Here is a 20,799-nt window from a genome sequence, read left to right on the forward strand (position 1 = left end):
CGTGCGTTTTATTCGGAACTCCATCAATCCGCCGTGTCATATAACGTAACTGGTGTTGGGAGCGAGAGGGCAGTGGAGACGGGCAGATGTCTAAATGTGCTAATTGGCCGTTTTTTTTTTATTTACTCCGTGCCAGGTGCTTGTGTGCGGTCTGAAGCGTGGCGGCGCTCCCAGCGGTGGCCCACTTGTACGCCAGCGCCTTTTTGTTGTTGTTGTCGTTGTTGTTGTTTCGATTGAACTAAGCACAGTGCCACTATTTAGAATCAAAACATTACACTGGAGCTCTGGAAGCAGCTGGCGGCAGGAGCTACAGCTTAGCGGCCCTCAACGGCTCCCGCGGGGCCGTTTGGAGGAAGTTCGGGGAACTTCAGGCGAAGCGGTTATTAAGGACTTATAGGATAAAGAAATAGGCAGAGTTTGAGGAGGGATCGGCCCTGGTGTACACAGCCACTGCTGCTGGTGCACAAAACGGTGGCAAGTAACACTGGTAGCGAGAAAGAGCACCCGGCAGAGCATATACCTTCATTAGCGCGACGGTTGTCACCATGGAAACCAATGGATTGCGAGATTATTTGATCCACCACGCCACTCCTTCCATCATTTGCCATGGTCGTTTGAATTGGCTCATGTCGTTGCAACGTTGAGGTTAAACGATCACGTTCTTTTGCGATACGTGAACGCACCGTTAGAGTGAGTTGGCCTGTGATTGGCTGAGAGTGGAGGGGGGGGGGCGGAGTTAGCAGATGACGCTGCATCCCACATGTAGCATCAAACGCTACAACGTCGTCAGACCTGAGTCATCTCCTATAAACAAACAAGAGCCGGTTGATAATAAATAATAAACATATTAATACAACAGGTGTGTTGACCACGGTTGTGCATATTATGTCAATTTATTTGCACAAAACATGACCATTATGAGCTGTGAATTTTGAATAAGTAGGATTTCAATAAGATCCACACTTTACATTTGACTTTTTTTTTTTTATCATATATTGCAGCCTAAAATAACATTTTACTGACTTTAAAAAGTCACAGAAGTGAAGAAAGTTGAAACTTTCTTTCTCAAAAGTGTTTCAATAAGTACATTTCGTGAACATTTAGTTAACGTCGGACGCCTCATTAATTCAGCTTCTATTACATATCACCACTATTATCCTATAATTTGTTGTTGTTTTTTTGTTTTTTTACCAGGGACCAAAATTTATGCTTTTCAGATTAAGTACTGACTTTAAATTCTCTGACGTGTCCCGGTACATCCTGCCTGTAAACTGGAGCACCTCTACAGATATTTACCAACAATATGTGAATGAAAATATTCATATTATGATCATTCAAAAGCATTTTGTGGCACGAGCATATCGAACAATGATGTAATAAACATTGTTAGAATTAATTTAATTTCATAAATTTCATTTTTGAACATTGAGCGCTGAGTTTATCCACATGTCGAACCGAATTAAACATCCTCACTAAAATAAGTTGAATTTAGTTTCATATTCAACATTTTTGAGTGCTAAAATTATCACTAATGTACCTTTACATTCAATATGTTGCAGTTTATTAAAAAAAACCCAGGTTAAATCAAACGAAGTGTAGCTGATGGTGAGATGAAATATTATTTAAATTTTATTTTTTATTTTGCTTTTCAAACCAAAAGTCATGTCTGCTCAAGTAATACATGCGACCCTCAGAAAAACATGGACGTTATTTTTAATAAATGAAGATTTTCCAGAAGTGACGCTGCAGGTTCGGTCACAATGACGTCTCTTTACTGGACTCGAAACAAGTTTACAGCGTCGCAAACGGCTGAAACATTCATAGTGTCGCTGTCATTTTAATGAAGTTGTCCTCTTTCTCTCAACAGCCCCGCCTTCATTTACAGCAACACCGCCTCAATATGTGGAGGCCAAAGAAGGAGGAAGCACCCTGCTCAGCTGCTCTGCCCAGGGAAACCCCAAACCAATGATCAGCTGGCTGAGGGAGGGGGAGGAACTCGCAACCAACACTAAATACTCGGTGAGAACGCCGTCAACGCCGTCGACGCCGCGATTCCTCTCCTGCCGCACGGCTGCGTGCAGAAATAGAAAGCGGGCTTATGCACAGATGGCGTAATTCACCCAGTCCATCTGCACTGGAAGTATGTTTTGGAATGTGATTTTTAGAAAATAAAAATCCAGCTCGCGTCTGCATCAGAATTTACATTCAGTCTGAATGGTGACTGTTAAACACACTTTAAGTTCAGGGTATTGACTTCACTTGAGCACTAATGCTCATTTACTCGTTACTCATTTTTGCTCATTTACTTTGATGAAGTGATTTAAAACTGGAGCTTTTTGGTTAATAAAGTGATACGTTTGTGATTAATCTGTAGTGACTTGTTACATCCTGCTCCTGCTGTGTGTCCAGTGAAAATGAATCACATTAACCAGGAAACTCTCATTACCCTGAGGGAAAGAAAGAAAAAAAAAAGATAGAGATAGAGCCCTTTGACCACAAGGATATTTGAGTGTTGTGGTGATAAAGAGAGCTTGTATGTCTGAAATTTGAGATGAATAAATTCACCTGCGTCCTAGAGCTTCACGATATTAGTTTTTTCCTTAATTATTGTGTTTTTGTGATGAATGGAAAAACGATTGTCAACACAGTCCAGGCAGTGGGGCCCATTATAATTTTAGATTTTCGCTTCAGAACAGTATTTAAGTACAAGTGATGTCTGGTTAAAATGACCTCCCTCCTCCCATCAGCTGGGAAACCAACTAATAGATTTGAGTGAATTGTCTCCGTGAATGGAAACGGGCCGACTGTTGTCTGGCTTTGCACAATGCGAGGAGCAGCCAGTGGCAGCACGCCTCACATTCTTCAGTCGTCTTTGTTGTTGGGTGATGCCTCGTTTTGTGTTTATCCCCGCGAATAGACTCCCAAATGTAGACGGGCCGATGTCATGACGAGATATTTCTGGTCCGGCCGCCGCGCGGTTTGATAGCAGCAGAACGTCTCCGCTGCGGAAAGCAACAACAATAAACGTCAACTTCACGCAGCACGGCGTCAAAGACGCGCAGCCGAGGCTCGGATGAGTCAGGCGAAGGCGAAAAAACCTTGGCGATGCGATGCCGCGCCGCCGCCGCAAGAGGTCGCGTCTTCACTAGGAGGTTTGAAATGTCACTTTGTCACCAGTGGATAATCTCCTGCTCTCGCTATACGATCAAACATGCTCTCCTTCCTCCCACGTGTCTCACTGCGGCTACGTCACATCTGGGATTTTTCGCGAGTCCGTCACGCCAAAGCTGGAATTACAGGTTAATGTGAACAAAAGAATAAATTCAAAGTTTTACTTTTCATTTGTTGCAAAGTGCTGGAGATGCTTTGAAAATAGCAAATTGTGTGTGTAATGCATTCCTGAAAACTTAAGCGAAAGATGTACTGAAAGAAATTGAATTCAATGTCTAATAATGGAATTACGGCTCTCAGAATGACGATGTAAAGTTTTTTACTATAACATTTAGATGAAACTTATATTTTTACCGAGCAGGTCCTTAAAGAACAGGTCCAAAAATGACCGGATTCATTTTGCATTTCATGTCGGTGCTTTTTGTCTGACTTCTGTTGAAATTGACGTGTTATGTTTTGTCCAAAGAGCCAAAACGTGATGATAGAGCTGTAGATGTAGATCACAAAGCGGTCTGGGTTACGGGGTGCGACCACGCGGTGGAAATGATGGTTTGATTTATGGGTGATGTATGTTCCACTTCACAGTCGGATTATTTAACACAAGCCCAGTGCAGCTTTCACACTTGTCCTGTTGTAGGTCTTATAAGAAAAAAAATCTCCACGCAGTTGACATAGTTCCCGGTCTGCAGGGGGCGCTAGCAGATTAGAGGCTCTGCTGAGAAGTTGATGTCAAAGCTTCGGGTGTCGGGTGTGACGCATCGGAGCACTGTGAAGGTTTTATTTCCTCTGCACAGGATTGTAGAGAAGAGTATTTGGTCCTCTCATGAGGAAGAAAAGTGACAGGAGGGAGGCTTTTTTTTCTTTCTTCATGCACTTTATAAGAAATAAGTCAAACTAGAAAGTCGAGAAAAAAATCCATCTGAGGTTCGACTTTCGGTCAGATAATCTTTCTTTAGCCATCTTTAAGACCTAATCATTTATATCTCCTGTCCAAATAGTATCAAGGTCATTGTGAGTTGATATGTTTGGTGGTTTTGGTGACTGTTTTTATTAACTTTCTCTTAGTTTTCGCTGCTTTTTGCTTTTTTTTTTTACATTTTCATTAAGGTCATGTTTTTTGAGTTCATATAATCTATTGGGCTTCTTTCCTCTCCTTCACAGTTTGTTTTCATTTCTTGTTTTTATTTATTATTCTTGCAGCATTACTTACAGCAATATGACTAATTTAAAAAAACAACAAAAAACAAAGCATTTCCTATTTTCAGTTAGTTTACCGGAGTAACACGAAACAATGTGAAGTACTGTGTTTGAAATGATATGAATCATACACAGAAAACCACTGCAGGCGACAGTATTTACTTTGTAACACCAAATAAGTTTTTGTTTTGGGCTAAATAGAATTGTATTACTCCATAAAATATAACCAATCTTTAAGGGGAATACTAAAATATGACAATGTCATAATATAACCCCACTTTTTGCAACGTCACTGTGTAAAATGTATCTAAATGTTTAAAGTAACAATTTAACATATTAGAGTTGAGGAATAATTTAAAAGTAACATGAAAAACGAGCCTGTAATATCCCCGCAACACCATACAGAACCAGTACTGACGTGTACATGTAACTGTAGTGTGCCAGAACACAAAGTACACCTTGACGACAACAAGTGGTTCTTGAGACTTTTTCTTATAGTGCTTTTTGAAGCACAGTTGATTATAATCTTTTTTTCTATACGTTCACACTCCCGCATTTCTCTGACAATGTCGTCCGCTGCAGTCGTTACCTCCTCTGTGATAAACTGTGGAGGAAGTGACAAGCTCTCATTTTTGGCCTTTGTTTGTCTCTCCCTCCACGGCCCCCTACTTTCGAACACAGTAAGTGATTAGATAACTCCCATGCATTACAAACCGCTTTTCTACATCAGTACTCAGTTGGTTCCTGCAGTAATGATACACTCAGAAGGATAATCTCTGGTCGGAGTCAGAGGCCATATTTCACAAGGCTCACTTTGCATTTGTCAGCTCTCCTCGTCCTTTCAACCGTTATTTCCTCTAAAAAAAAAAAAAAAAAAAGAGCAGAGAACACTTGTGTAAATGTTTTCCACCGTGAAGATCTGGTTTTATGGCTACAGCAACCATTCTGTGATGGTTTCAGTGTTGGAAGGAGGAGGGTGAGACACTTGTGAAGGTTCGGGCTTGAAGGGCAAGGAGAACACATTACGTTAAATATTAGAGTAACACACCAAGTGTGTGTGTGTGTGTGTGTGTGTTTGAGTTTCAAGGGTGAGAATGTGGTTTGCAGCTAAAGTTATGAGTTATGATGAGAGTTAGGCCCCATTCACGTGACATATCAAGTTAAAACATGTCACTTTTGCATTTTTGTTTCTGAAAAGTTTTGCGTTTTACACAGCAACGTTTTGAAAACACTGAAAACTATGTAAATTACCATGCCAGGCCACACGTTGGCGTTTTAGTAGTGACACCACATGCACTTTTGCACACAGAAAAATACGCTGTAAACATTAACAGTGAGAGTACACTGACATTCGTATGGACAGACGGCCAAGTTGGATTGTCATTACAGTGACTGTCCACTATAAAACTACCAAGTTGTAGGAGAATATGGACTGGGAGTCATGACACTCTGGAGGAATCACAGTTGTTCTAGTCACGAGACTGAGCATGAGCAGAAGAACGAAGAACTATTTACTACGACCAGGGTGTGCATGAACAGTAGCGGCCTTTCATACAAACATCAGTTTTCCCTGGTGACGGAGTTGGAGCGTTCTCAAAAAGTTGCGGTTTCAGTGATTACGAGCACCGTTGTCGTGTAAACACACGCCCCCCAAAAAAACCCTAAGTTTTCCGTCTTCGCTTGAAAATAATTCCTTCGACATAAATTACAGAAATTGCATAAATTACTCTAAATTGCATGCTCACACAGATTGCGCCTTCCTTCTCTGTTTTCCTTGTGGGTGTGTAGAATATTAATACCATGACTGGCTGCCTTGTGTTTTCAAAAGATTGTGTTTGAATAAAAGGTGATACTCTTAGAGTTTGGATATATTGGTGGAGAAAATGATCAAAGTCAGAAAGTTAAAGGCGCGTGAAAAAGATGGAAAATATTATTTGGGAGTACAACCCAAAACACATCTGATTTTAAAGTCTGCAAACACAAGTAGCGCCGTGCCTTGCCACGTTAACATCAGCGTTCTTGCTGAAGTCTGAGCTGATTTGTACCTAATTTTCAAAAACATCACAAACAAATGTAAACACAAACAACAAAAGAAAGATTTTCAGACGTTGGAAATCGGCATAATAACCTTTGAGTAAAATCTCCTCCTAGTTGATAACATGATCTAGTAGACACACACATGAAGGCAAACATGCTAAATCTACAGTGCTGCATCATCATCATCATCATCCTCTGTCAAACGCAGTCATCTGTGTCCCATCAATGAATCAGCTTTCTCACACCATCTCAAGTTTGCGCCCCTTTTTGCACAAACCTTTCAAAGCTTGTGAGGTTCCTGGTTGGGCTGTGGGGCCGCGAGACGTATGACACCAGAGGGAAAAGCCCTATAAAGACAGTGAGTGCATGCATGAAGGAGAGACAGAGCAGGCATGAGGGTATGTTTGCTCACTCACATACTCAGATCCATGGAGACGTCATGGAGAAAGGGAGGAATGTGACAGACGGGGTTAGTGAGAAACAGGAATCCTCCTCCTCTCTTTGCTTTTCTTCATTACTTTTTTTTTTTTTTTTTTTTCATACCCACAGAAAATAAAAGCCAGAGCCACTGAATGGGGGAAACAAAAAACAAAAAACAAAAACAAACCCTCGAGACGTTAGAAGATGGAAACCAAGCTGGGATTATCGGGGATTTTTCAAAAATCACATGCGACAAAAGCAGAACAACAGTGACGTCCCGCTTGTTTGAGGACTGCGTTTGGATGTATGAGTGAAGTGCACTGTGACAGAGAGAGAGAGATTCTGCCTTCATCTCACGCTTCACCTCCTCCTCCTCCTCCTCCTCCTGCTGCTTGTATTCAGTCCTTTCCTCCCTCGTGTTGGACGGAGTTCAGCGGTGGCATGGAGAATATTGGAACCGACCGATGACCATTGCGCGACGTCACATCCTGTTAAGTGTCCTGGAAGTCCGTCGCCGCCACTTTTGCTGCGAGCAGGAGAGAGAACGGCTTCATCCAGCTGAGATTTTAGTCTTTGACTTTTTCAGATTTGGTGCAACATAAAATCCCGGGAATTTGAAAACATGCTTGACTGGTTCTGGCAAGCCGGTAATGACACGGTGGCAGGAAAAAAAAAAAAAAAAACATTTTGCATGATAAAGAGTTTTTTTTAACTGAAGCTCGGGGTTTTCCGACTTGTATTTCAGTTCTCTTTTAACTATTAACTATTAATGTTTTATAAAACGGGCGCCAATGTTGTGCTCAGACACAGTCGCACAGATCTACGGACACACTGAAGATCACATCGGCTAAAAATAACACACTGGATGTAAAAGGCAGGTTGGGTGGGGGATATCGTCGATTGTACCAAATGTATACAGGAGTTAAAACACCAGTTTTGTATTTCAGAGTACTGAGATATGCTTTCGCAATGGACTCGACCCATTTATGTGGAGTGAACTCGTTTGCATTTGCAGCATAAATGGACCAATGCAGCATTTCTACAAAGCCTCGTTTTAATCCGCCCAAGTCTGCCGAGTGTCTCCCCACACCTCAATCGCCAATTTCTTCTCTTTTGTCTCCTTGTGATGAAACTGTGTAACAGAGATACTCCGTGTTACAGCTTGGTCGACTTGTTGTAACATGTTCACACACCAAAAGCTGATTCTTGCATCACGGTTCAACTTTGGATCCCACTTTCTTTTTTTTTTTTCTCCACATATCTATGCAGTGCACCATCACCTGAGATCCCACAGTGCCCATTAATGCGCTCAAGTTCTTGCTGCTCAAACTGTCAGAAACATTTTGTTCTTTCTCCTCTTCCGACCAAAGAAAAAGTAATCTGAGGGGTTGGGTGAGGTTACTATTTAATATCAGGAAAATCCAGTCCCAGGCAGAGAGGCGGCTGTCACGTTTTGATCAGACAGGTGAAAGTTATTGGCACGGCTCAGAAAGTGACTTGCAATGAGATGCTAATGCCACTTTGCACCCCGCTGGGCAGGTCTTCACTGCTCAAGTTGGGAAATAAAGTTTTCACCGATGATGCAAGACTCTTTTTAATTCACATCATGAAGGCAGCTGGTACTCGCTCGTATTTCTGAAAAAATATTTCGGCTGCCGTCCAAAAAGGCTTCATGTGTTCTGAAACCTATATCTATACCGTATTTATATGCGAGAACTCTGATCAGGTGGGAGCATTGTACGCAGTGGACCAAGAGTGTCTCTTCCACTCAAACATGGTTGTTCCACGTTTGAAGTGGGTCGTTTCCTTCAGTCCTCCAGCTAAGATGTGAGCGTTGCTCTCTCCTCAGGTGACATGTCGGTACAAGGTTGAGTCCCGTCCCGAGGAGTTATCCCCTCTATGCTGTGCTGTGAGCTTGTGGACAAGTTGTTTTATTTTCCCAGTGGGGTCTGTGCAGCACTCCTCATTGTATGCGCGACACTGCTCCGGATGTGTCGTGGCGTTTTGTCCTCAGCGTGCCTCGGAATGCCGCAGAGCTTAAAGTTTATGTAAAGGTCTTTCCAGAGTTTCCTGCAACATATAAGATTCTTCTTTTTCGTCTCCTTCTTCTTCTTCTTCTTCTTCTTCTTCTTCTTCATAGTAGTAGTAGTAGTAGTAGTAGTATATAGTAATGTCAAACATAAAATATATATATTATTAGACACTATTATGTGATGATGATGATAATAATAATAATAACAATATTAATAATAAAACATTATTGACATGTTTTATTTAATTATTAGTCCATAAGATGGGGAAGGTTGAGGAGAGGCAAACAGTCAAGGAATCAAGAACCATGAAGGGTCATGGCCAAAACGGAAATAAGGCAGATGTAGAAAAAAAGCAAGCTAGCGCAATACACAAAGGGTGTGGGGAGACAATCAGGCACAGCTGACATCATGGATAGGCATTGCTGTGCGTGTTTTGTTTTTCCAAATGCAATCATACGACCATGTGCACACAACATGATGTAAACATTCCAGCTACTGTTAGCTGTCCTTTAGCGCCCTGTACATGGTCACTCTGCATCTGATGTGTGTCAGAAATGTTCAGCTCTGAACCAGACTGTGTTTTTTTTTTTTTTTTTTTTTAAAGTACATCCTTTTTGGAAAGTGCTGGAATCTGCCAGTGTCGTCGTTGTCGAGCTACTCATGCATGTGCAGCACTCAGAAGAGCTCCATTTCCCCCTGTTTATGTGCAGATGTTGTCTTGTGTAAAGAAAATGTCAAACATGGACATTTCGTTGAAACAAGAACCAGAACAATGACAACATCATAAGGCCTGAAATAGAAAGTGGTTGCAACATAAGGAAAATGACTCTCGGAGACCTTTGAAATGACAGAAGGCAAAACACGACAGCAGGACTGTGGCGGCGCCGCAGTCCTTGTTTTCCTCTCCGTCTTCCTTTGGTCTAGTTTGGATTTGATGAATGGCCTCTGGTCAGCCTGATGAAGCGAGGCCCGGATCACTCCAGGCCTTTGTTCTACTGATGAGAGTTAAAACGGAGACACACAGCAGTCAGTTTGTGTTGGTCTCCTGTGGATGAACTCAATGTTGAAGGTTCAAAACATTATACTTAAATCTTGAAGCAAGTGGATATTTACTCCATATAATCTTGATCCATCAGTCAATTGATCAAATCTTTACATGAAGAACATTTCATACAAATCCGTATCACAACGGCACAGATTTTGCGGTCCTGTGACGTTCTTTTGTATTAGCCGAGGTGGTTTTCTGAACCTGGAAGCGATTCATCGCAGCACATTGGAGATGAGTTTACACTCGCAGCGCTCAGCACGCCACCAGTTTGGAATGTTTACAACAGTGACACGCAAAGTGTTATCCTGCGATAGACGGACTTGTGACGAAGATGCAGTCTGCCAGCAGACTCGCACAAGTTAAAAGCTGCTCGGGCTGCTCCACGAGGAGCGTCCCTTGGCTCTGAAACACTCGGAGAGGCGCGCGGAACAAGACGGATTCTGCCGGCGTTGCAGACTCGCCCCCTCGCCGGTGTGAATGGACAGACTACAGCTGCGTGTGACTTGAATGGACAGAGCCCCTCGCAGGCCTGTTGTATAATTCATGAGGGCGTTTCTATCAGGTTTGCTTAATTTGTTTTCACATCAGAGGCCTGCACACCGCGGCAACACAGATTTGGACGTATCCAAGGTTACCATGTGTAGAACTCAAACCTGGAGTTAATTAACGTCTGAAACGTTTGTGACTTTTGTAGGCTTATTGTATTTTGGTATTATTTTAGAATCACAATACGAACTTACTTCGGGAGTGTGGGCGTTATGTCACGTTGCTGTATTGTCGATAATTATCTCAAGCACTGCAAAAAGTAAGAACCTTCAGTACTTCAGAGTGTTGAGATGCTTTTGATACGTGTACATCTGCTGTCAGTGCAGGAGCAGAAAGTACATTTATTTATCCAGGGTGCACGCTGTACTAGGTGTCACAAGGTAACTGGGAGGTGGATTATTGGGTGTGACACCCTGAAGGAAAAACAGTTTGGATGTTTAGGAAAGAAGAGCTTGAGTTTACTGGACCCTGCTGTGAGTGTTCTCGAATGAAGTTAATAAACAGAACTATTTTAATTCGCTGTCTGTCAGGTATTATTTTGTATCACATGTTAGTTGTAGCTCTTCATTCAAATGTAAAACCAAATTTTTTTATTTTTATTTTTTGCCACATTTTGGATGCTAACCGGCTTTTTGTTTCCGTACCTGCAGGTCCACGACGGCACCCTCACCATCCTCGGCATCACCAGAGACGACAGAGGGGCGTACACATGCCGGGCCTACAGTGACCAGGGAGAAGTGCTGCACACCACCCGTCTGTTGGTGCAAGGTAACGTCTCCAAACAGAAAACTCCACAAAGCTGCTTGACGATGACCACAATATACACGGCTGCACGGATCGCCACGTTTTGGGAAGAAAAAAAAAAGAAAGAAAGAAAAGAAAACACGTTTGTATTCACGCAGTCGTAGTTTCATTATTTATACTCAAAGGCAAATAAATGGCGCTCCCAGATGTACCGGTGTTTGCAACATACCTTGTGGGTCTGTATCATGCAGGCAGTCGATAGCTCAGTCTGAGGCTCTGCTACTGTGTGTGTGTGTATGTGTGTGTGTGTGTGCACAGCCACAGTGTGTGTGTGTGTACAACACTCTCCGTCTGCGAGAATGTCACTGTCTGTCTCCGGTCCATTAACCAGGCTCTCTGCGAGACACAGATCAGATAGATGGTGGTGATACCAGCCTCCAGTTCCTCTCGCCCTCCTGATGCAGCGGGGCTTTGGGGAGCTAACGCTGTGTGTTTAACAAGCGGCGGAGCATCTTGGTTTTCATGGTAGAGTTGGCGAAAGGTCTGTTTCGATGCTTGACTTCAGCAGGCGCAAACACAGCAGGCGCAATTACGCTTCTCCCCCGTCCTCACGGCGGAGTTTACGTCGGCTCACACGCCGCAGACATTCGACAGCGGCGGTGCTGTAACCTGCTGAGCCACTGATGCATGTGATGCAACTTTCAAGCTTCAGACCTGAACGTTCCCAAAGACTCACCCATTCATTGCACTGTACTACTATATATATATCGAATCCAGGCAAACCACCGCACAAATTGTACAAAAACATTTCCGACACGGATTTTGGAACACATTTCTGAAGAGCGGTGGACATTAACACAACACTGAGATATCTGTGACTCCATCGTGATTGTTTGCCTTTGTGGAAATATAGACATTTTCATCACGTATACGAGATGAAGAAAAACTTTAGAGTTTAAATTCAAAGGTTATTATGGCACTATTTTGCTGGTTCCAGGCCACTGAAGATGAAACTGAAATATGTTTGATATGTACAGTAGTGATGGATACATAAATAATCCAACTACTGGTCCAATTAAAATACATGTAAATGCTTGTGTCTGACGAGACTGGTCTTATTTCATTGAAATTAAAATTGGATTGTAATTGGTGGTGTAATAATCCGATGTCAGCTCGCCTCCCACTCTGCACTGAGGTGATGATCAAAACCAAAATATTCACATTTCTTATCTAATGTATTCTTGTTTTTGAATCAGTTCTATTGTTAAAGTATCAGTGTTAACATTGTACTGACGAATCTTTGATGTGTGTGTGTTTGTGTCGCTGTTTAGTAGTTTATAATGACTTTGTAATTAATGTGATTTTTCAGTCAGATGAACATAAACCCTTAACCCTACAATCCAGGTAATAGAATGCAGTTTATATTATCCTTCTGAAAAAGGAGAAATCCACATTCAACACAGTAACAGTTATTTTGCGTATTTTCTGTCAAGCTTTCTGACTTGATTGCACGAAAGGATTTAATTTCTGCTGACCGGCAGCCGCCAGAGACGTCGAGGTTTTAATCTCAGCCGCTGCGATAACCTTGTCAACCTCTTCTGGCGCTGACGTCAGAATAATGCCAGCAGGTTGTGTGATGAGGGCAAAATATGCTGTGCAAAAAAATCTACATAGCAGCAATGAGGGGGAAAAAAACACACACACAACATTCTGAGGTGAAAATCTAAATATTAAACAAGAGAGGAATGGCTGACGAGGTGCAGATATCGGCGCAGTCGTGACTCTCGTGGTGGCGATGTGTTTTTTAATTGTTCCAGCAGCGGTGCAGCCACTCGTCCCACCTGATGTATGAAGCTGTGGGGAAAATAAGCAGACGGGGCCTGTATCTGGGCCCGCTCATAAAAGACAGCTTACCTTTCATGGCTTCTGCTGGTTTATTGAGAGTTGGGAGCGAACCTGGAGCACCTCGGGGGATTGAGAGGTTTGCGACGTGAAGCACGCGTGAGCTGCAACACCGGCGACTATTAAGGTTACAGCAGCTGGATGCGCGCTGTATTTTACATCGCGCCGCAGCCGCTCATTGTAAATAATCCTCGGCGTGTGCTTTTTGTCACTGTGATGCGTCCCTGAGAGAGAGAGAGAGAGAGAGAGAGAAAACAAAACCTGACATTTTTAAAGTGGAAGCTGCTGCCCAGGAGAACAGCTTCTGCCCTGGATCACGTGAGGAAGATCGGTTGCGGATGATTAACGAACCTAATAAAAGTGGCCAACGGGTCAACTAAATCTCAATATGGTCGTTGCCATTCACTTTTTGTCATTAATTTCTTTGTGACTAAACCGTCAGAAACTGGTAGAGGCCGTATAATAGAGCTAAAACTGAAAAAGATGGAGACAGAAATGACATTGACATTGAAACTGTTTTAACATATGTACCCTGTAGTTCCCAACATGCATAGTTTCAGGGATTTGGACGGTCGATTTTCGAAAAAGACGGCCCGAAAAAATAGTGCATGGTTGCTCAAAGCCTTCTAAAATACGTGTCCAGTCGAACCTCGGCCGAGGAGACCCAATAAGAGCGGCCACCGTGTGCTGAGTGGACAAATCGTCATGCATGGAGAGTTTTTAACTGTTTCAACACACCTTAATGAGCGAAAAGCCTCCCAGGTAGCACTGCCTTGAAAGTTTTACTTTCATTTAACATGGGGGCTGAAAAACCACCAACCAAGGTGGTGATGTAGGAGTTATATAAGGTTTTTTGTTTTTTTTTATGACATTTCACAGTATTTTGCACCAGAATGTTTCATTAAAATAAAACTTTAATAAGGGAGCTCATCAGCTTGTTAACATTTGAGAGCACTTTTTCTCATAAATGAACCTCAACTTCAGAAACTTTGTTGTCCTTAGAGTCGTAGTTAGTGATTGCTTTACGTCAAATAATGATAACGATAATAACAATGAATGGAAATTCTCACGGCAACTTGCTGAAATCTAAAAAAAGAAAATGAAAAAATGTTTTAAATATCTCCAAGCTTGTTTGTGTGTCTCTTATAAGCACTTTGTCAACATTTTTGCCTTGAATCCAAGAAAGTAGAAGATTTCACCTGAAGGGCGATATATTAATTTCTTACACTTGATGAGACCAAAACAGAACGAAAAGTCACTAAATGTGGGCCGAAATAACTCATGAATCATGGAGTTACTCTGCAGGTTGAATTTAAAGAAAGTTTCTTCACAACTTCTCAAACTTTCTTCCTGAGACTCCAAACAGTAAGATGACCAGTCTTGACGTTATGATAAGTACAGGGATGTAAATGAAGAACCAATCGGAATGCGACTTTGTTCTGTTTAGCATCTCAAACGGCAAAACAATCTCAATTGAAAAGACTTAAAATATCAAATGCTTTAACCTCTTCGTTCGTTACTGTTGATCATCGCTGTGCTTTGTTTTGCTTTTTCCTTTGTCTTTTCTGCATCTCCCAGGTCCTCCGTTCATCGTCTCGCCGCCTGAAAACGTCACTGTTAACATATCCCAAAATGCACTCTTCACCTGCCAAGCGGAGGCGTATCCCGGCAACCTGACCTACACCTGGTTCTGGGAGGAGGACAACGTCTACTTCAAGAAGTAAAGTTATGATCGAGTTCACTTTTGTGAAGGAGCCGCTGTACTGTCGCGTATTAACAGCCGCCTTGCTTCGAGGCCGAAATCACCACCATGTGTGTGTGTGTGTGTGTGTCCTGGGGGGCGGGCCCAGCGGTCCTTCTGGAGCGTGCCAGGCGAGTGAGTTGCGTTCTGACGGGAACGTCACATGACTCAGGCCTTGTGTCATGATGAGGCGCTCATGCGGCGATGATCTGAAGCGTAGCCGGGACCTCAGCCGGCTCCCCAGAGCGACGCTTTAAAGTCTGAGAGGGTTTTTTTTTTTTTTCTCAGCGAGCCAGTGACTGACGGAACAAGCGAACGAGGCTCCGACTGGCCTTTGAGACTAGTGTCTGAGGGACTTCCGTCCAAAGCGCTCTTTTAACATCAGCCTTCATTTCATGCTCGGCTGCTGAGATGCACTGCAATGAAAACATGGCAATTCAAAACGTTTCTCTCTAACTGCCACAGCTTTCAGTAAGATTTGCAGAGTTGGGATATTTCTAACAATTCTTTTGGAAGGAGTGTCTTTTCCCAGCGCGCTTATGTCTTGTTGTTTTTGCAGAAAATCATGATAACAAGAGCAAATAGACATTTTAAATGAGGAAGAAATGTGCCTAAATTCACTATTAAATGAACAAAGTCGATTGAAAATAAATACATAAATAGAGTAGTCACGGCTGGTGTAAATTCGGTGCAGGAGAAAGGACACTGTTATTTGGAAGCTCACATCTGGAACCACAAGCACACTTAAGCCTTTTTATTTATTGCAAATCACATCATTATTGCAATTCTCCTTTTATTGCATATCACATGTTCACTCGTGATCCAGAAGCACTGGACAAAAAATGTATACGTATATGTGTTTCTATTTTGAGGCATTTATTAAAAAAAAACTATGTAGATCTACTTTTGAACCTCTCAGCTCAGTTCTTTGTATCTCCATCACGTGAATTTTCCCATAGAGGCCAATATAAGCTTTTGAAAATAAATCTTATTATAATAGTGAATCGTATTAAAAGGAAGAGTCATGGATTCATAGAGGAAGAATTCTTGGGTGGTCAGAGATATTTGATGACACAGAGTAAAGAGCTGAAGGCATTAGATAGCGCAGGATGTTAAGTTAAATATCAGTCATTGTTGGCGCAGTGTGTGCGGTGCATTAATAAACTGCAGATGGATTTTGATTCAGACTTTTCCCAGAAGTGGTCTAAACTGTTCAGACAAACAAGAAATATGACATTTAAATGGGTAATAAAGGAGGATTTTACTTGAAAGTGCTTGATATTCATATAAATAAGACACTTTTTCCTTTTATTTCGTGCTTTGAAAAACAAAGTGCTCGGTGTGTGCTATTGTGATTAATTGTGATGGGTGTCAAAGGGGGAAAATGCGAGGGCTGCACCATTTGGTGATGATGGCAATTAGCAGATTTATTTGAGTGTGCTGGTCTGTACTCCGTGTTCTTTGGACGGCTCTCAGCTGGCTGCTGTTCGACTCTCTGCTGCTCTCTTATGGCACCTTGATGTCATTTTTGCAGGGAGAAAAAAAAAATGAAAAAAAGGGAACCAGCGTGTGTGTGTGTGTGTGTGCTTCAGCAGAACCTCTGTGTCTCCTCCGCAGTGACCTGAAGCTCCGAGTGCGCATCCTCATCGACGGCACCCTCATCATCTTCCGGGTCAAGCCGGAGGATGCCGGGAAGTACACCTGCAGTCCGAGCAACAGCCTCGGCATCTCGCCCTCAGCATCAGCCTACCTGACTGTTCAGTGTGAGTGTTACCGTGGCAACAAAGTGGAGGGGGGAGGGGCGGGTGTCGGCGATACAGCGAGCTGCGCGGGGAGACGGCGGCGGCAGCGGCAGCAGCAGTATGGCGGCTGCACCGGCTGGAGGATTGGCCGGCGCTGCTCCAACGTAAAGTCCCCGTCTTGAATTTCAAGGTCAAATGTTTTTTGGGGGTTTTTTTTGGTTGTTTTTTTTTTTTTTTTTTTTACACGTTCAGCCCACCGAACATTTTCACATCCACACCGGGTTTCATACCCCGAGCTCCTCTCGTCGGCTCACAAAGATGGAGTCGGACTCCATCTTTCCTGGTTTCTTTTGAATAAAGGCCCCCCCCCCTTCCACAGACACTGCTCGCTGTACGCTGCTCAGTCCTCATGTACGTCCCCCAGTGCCACTCCCCGCCATACCACGTTTCATCCCCAGCCCTCTGCGTTGAGCTAATTTGCTCCCAAGTTGCTGCTGGTCATTGATTACTGTGCTACAGTATGAGAGAGAGAGAGAGAGAGAGAGCAAGAGCGAGAGAGAGAGAGCAAGAGCAAGAGAGAAAGAGAGAGCGAGAGATAGAGAGCGCCAGTGAGCACTGCAGGCTCGGATTTTTATCGCTGGCTTCAAACACCACAAACCAGCGTCCTGGACGACACACGGAGGCTAAAATATCCCACCACTGCATTTTAACTCATCACAGCGCATTCATTTGAACCTCCGGGACCCATGATGTTGTTGAAGGACATTTTTTTCTATGTTGAAATCAGTGTAAAGATACACAATTATGTCACATACAGTCATATCTGTAGCAAAATGGTGTGAAACTACTTAGAATTACACACGTTGCTACTCATTTTGGTAAAAATATCAATAGGCCTATACATTATTGAATAGTATTGTGTTATCTTCAATAAAAGTAATCAGATGTGTCACTTGTATTAGTTTTCAGTGCAAGTCGTGATTTGGTTAATCATGTTTTAGACCTCATCAGTACTTCAGACGTCTTTATCCAGTCACAGGAAGCAAATCCCAGTTAATTATTAACCAAAGCAGGCCCACTGTGGACACGTGACTAGTCAGTCTCTTATTATCTCAGTTCAAGAGAATTCTAGAAGGCAGTTCTACAAACGCATCACCAATTTCATCATCAGCCCCTCTCAGTGTGACTGTTGTGCTTCAGCTTCCCAGTGCCTCCTCATCCATGTATTGTGTGTGAAGGAAAAGTACAAATTACAAATTTCCAAACCATGTGGGATGTGAAGGTTCTTTGTTACGCGGCCTATTAAACTCAACAGAGCGCAACAAACAGCCATTTTAATGCTTGAATACAAAGATCCACTTGTAATGTCGATCACCTTGTAACTATTTACAGTGAATACCTGCTTCCAGGTGACGGGTTTTTTTTGTAAATCATGTGCCTGTTCCTCATCGATTGTTGGGAGTTTTACTGGAGTTGTAGACTTTTTCACAAACGGTCTCACAAAGCTGTCGACTGTAACTCCTCCTGTGTGGCGCAGACTCAAAAACCTCCAATCGTTCACTTTAAGAAACTGTTTCCTACATGACTAGCACATCCCTAATTGGATAAAAAATATAGATGTGTGCAATTGACCAAATATGGTCACTTAAAGGTTAAGTAAACAATAAAAAATTTTTTGGCCTGATTTAGTTTTTTGTATGAAGGTAAAGATTATAAGCATGTCATCACGTGTTTATCTGCAGAGATACATTGAGATGTTCAGATAAAGTTAGTGTTCAATCAAATAACCACCTTTTACAGGCTGCAATGTGTTGTTTAATCTTCTCTTTCAATTCTGTGCATCCCGGGAACATTTTTCACAATATGTCACTTTTTCGAAAATAAACAAATGAAAATACACAATTATTAAGAGATAAATCTGCATAGTAAACTGAAGAGGTGGCGATTAATGAAGTGTTTGGACTATATTACTATAGCATTATGTGTCATTACTTTATTTGTGCATTACCTTTACTCCCCTCATTTGATCGGAAATATTTTTACTTTCCTCTTTTTACGCACAAAAAGCTGCCTTGTTGCTTCATTAAGCCTTTTCAGATGAAGATTCAAAGGAACATTTGTTGGCGCTGAAGCAGCGGAAGAGAAAGTTAACAGGCATCAAGTCGCATGAACAATGCTTGAAATTCATAATGTTTGAAATAAAGTCCAGTCAGTTTATTACCTGTTTATCTTTTTATTCAGGAACAAATTGAGTTTTTTTTTTAACTATGATATAGACATCAACAGCCACCATCCAGCGAAGGTTGGGGATTTTAAGAAAGACTTATTCTTGAATACATTTGTATAATTTTTTTAAAAACTTTTCCTGAAGTAAAGAACTTAAATGGGCAGTTTCGCTTCTCTGTGCTTGTACTTATGTAAGGCATGTGAGTGCCTTAACCGTTCACAAAGAAAGCGAAAGTGCCTGTAAAGGATGTCGGATCGATTACTAATCTTCGCCTCCTTTACGTGCAGATCCTGCCCGAGTGATCAACATGCCCCCGGTCATCTACGTCCCACGGAAACTGCCAGGCATCATCCGCTGCCCGGTGGACGCCAACCCGCCTGTGACATTGGTGAAGTGGGAGAAAGACGGATATTCGCTCAGAGTGGAGAAGGTTGCACAGCCTTTCACATCCGTATTGCTTGCTACATGTTGAGAATGTGTCTACTTTTGATATGAGGTACCATGCCGTGGCGTATTTGGTAGAATCGTCCTTTAAAGAGTATTATCATATGTTGAAACATGCTCAGTTTGATCCATGAAGCCAAGATTATTTTCTCTTTAACTGTAACTCCCAGAGAATGTGCCTCAAGACGATTTAAAGTCTTTCAAATAGATTTTGAAGCTCATTGAAAACTTTTTTCCTGGTCTTCATTACACACTTTATTGTGTCTCATCCCTGTTTTCTGGGTTTCTTGTGTTAAAAACATTACAATATGACCCTGTTGCTCTGCATTATGTAGTAATTGCACAATATGTCATAATCGAATACATTTTCAACTCATTATGTAATAACGCCGCATTTTGTAATAGAATTCTTGAACGTATTTTCTACCATACTTTGACGCATTTTGTCATAACTTGTTACATATTGCAACAATTATGACAAAATGTGGGCGTTCCACTTTTAATTTTTGACAAAAATGTAATAATTTGGTGCGTTATGTCAGCTCTCAATCAGGTGGAACTTTTTAGCTTTCGATTTTGAAAGTTACAAGCCAATCAGTGTTTCTGCCTGCCACTTCTATTTCCTTGAAGAAATTAAACCAGATTGTAAGAGCCACTGAGTGCGTTTAATCATTTAACCTGCATTTCTTAGGCAATATGTAATAAGTTATTACAAAAAGCAGCAAAGTTTATTAGAAAATGCATTGAAGAATTTTATTACATAATGAGTTGAAGATGTACTACATTATTACATATCGCGCCTTTACTGCATAAAGCGTCGCAACAGACCCTGAAAGCAAAGTAATCCGTCGCACCCTCTCTTTTCTTGTAGTACCCCGGTTGGAGCCTGTTGCCAGATGGAAGCATCCGGGTGGCGGAGGCTACTGAAGACTCCCTGGGCACCTACACCTGCGTGCCTTACAACGCCCTGGGTACCATGGGCATGTCCCCCCCTGCCACTTTGGTGCTAAAGGTACGTCGCTGCTCACTTCCTGCCATTCGGTTTCCTCACATTTCTGCTTTGGATCTTTTACATCTTCTGTGTGTGTGTGTGTGTGTGTTTTCCTGAAGGATCCCCCTTACTTTAACGTTCGGCCCGGGGGGGAGTACCGTCAGGAGGCAGGGCGGGAGCTAGTAATCCCCTGTGCTGCTTCTGGAGACCCTGACATACCAACCATCAGCTGGAGAAAGGTGCTGGCCCACACACACACACACACACACACACACACACACACACACACACACACACACACACCGTCTCATAGTGCGTCACATGTTCTGGTGTAACTGCCGTTTTCATGTCGATTAAAGGTGGGGAAGCCGAGCAGGAGCAAGCACAACATCCTACCCAGTGGCAGCTTACAGTTTCTGTCCCTCAGCAAGGAGGACCATGGAGAGTGGGAGTGTGTCGCCACCAATGTGGTCACGAGCATCACTGCCAGCACGCGCATCCTCGTCATCGGTACGAACAGTCTGCACGGCGCCCTCCGCCGACACCGACCTTCCCC

At 42.6% G+C, this 20,799-nt stretch overlaps 1 protein-coding gene across 1 annotated transcript in view; it reads left to right on the forward strand.

The window, feature by feature from the left end:
- Window positions 1–20,799, forward strand: part of igsf9ba (immunoglobulin superfamily, member 9Ba) — a gene marked incomplete at its 3' end in the record, with an annotated part of 74,427 nt that overhangs the window by 33,601 nt on the left and 20,027 nt on the right. The window contains exons 4-11 of the mRNA XM_080506903.1: window positions 1,868–2,019; window positions 11,103–11,220; window positions 14,677–14,818; window positions 16,457–16,602; window positions 19,096–19,238; window positions 20,124–20,264; window positions 20,363–20,482; window positions 20,603–20,753. Of these exons, the coding sequence (XP_080363029.1) occupies window positions 1,868–2,019; window positions 11,103–11,220; window positions 14,677–14,818; window positions 16,457–16,602; window positions 19,096–19,238; window positions 20,124–20,264; window positions 20,363–20,482; window positions 20,603–20,753 (1,113 nt within the window). The remainder of the gene's footprint in view (window positions 1–1,867; window positions 2,020–11,102; window positions 11,221–14,676; window positions 14,819–16,456; window positions 16,603–19,095; window positions 19,239–20,123; window positions 20,265–20,362; window positions 20,483–20,602; window positions 20,754–20,799) is intronic.

This window comes from Blennius ocellaris (assembly GCF_963422515.1).
Source record: "Blennius ocellaris genome assembly, chromosome: 2".
In the NCBI taxonomy this organism is placed as follows: Eukaryota; Metazoa; Chordata; class Actinopteri; order Blenniiformes; family Blenniidae; genus Blennius; species Blennius ocellaris.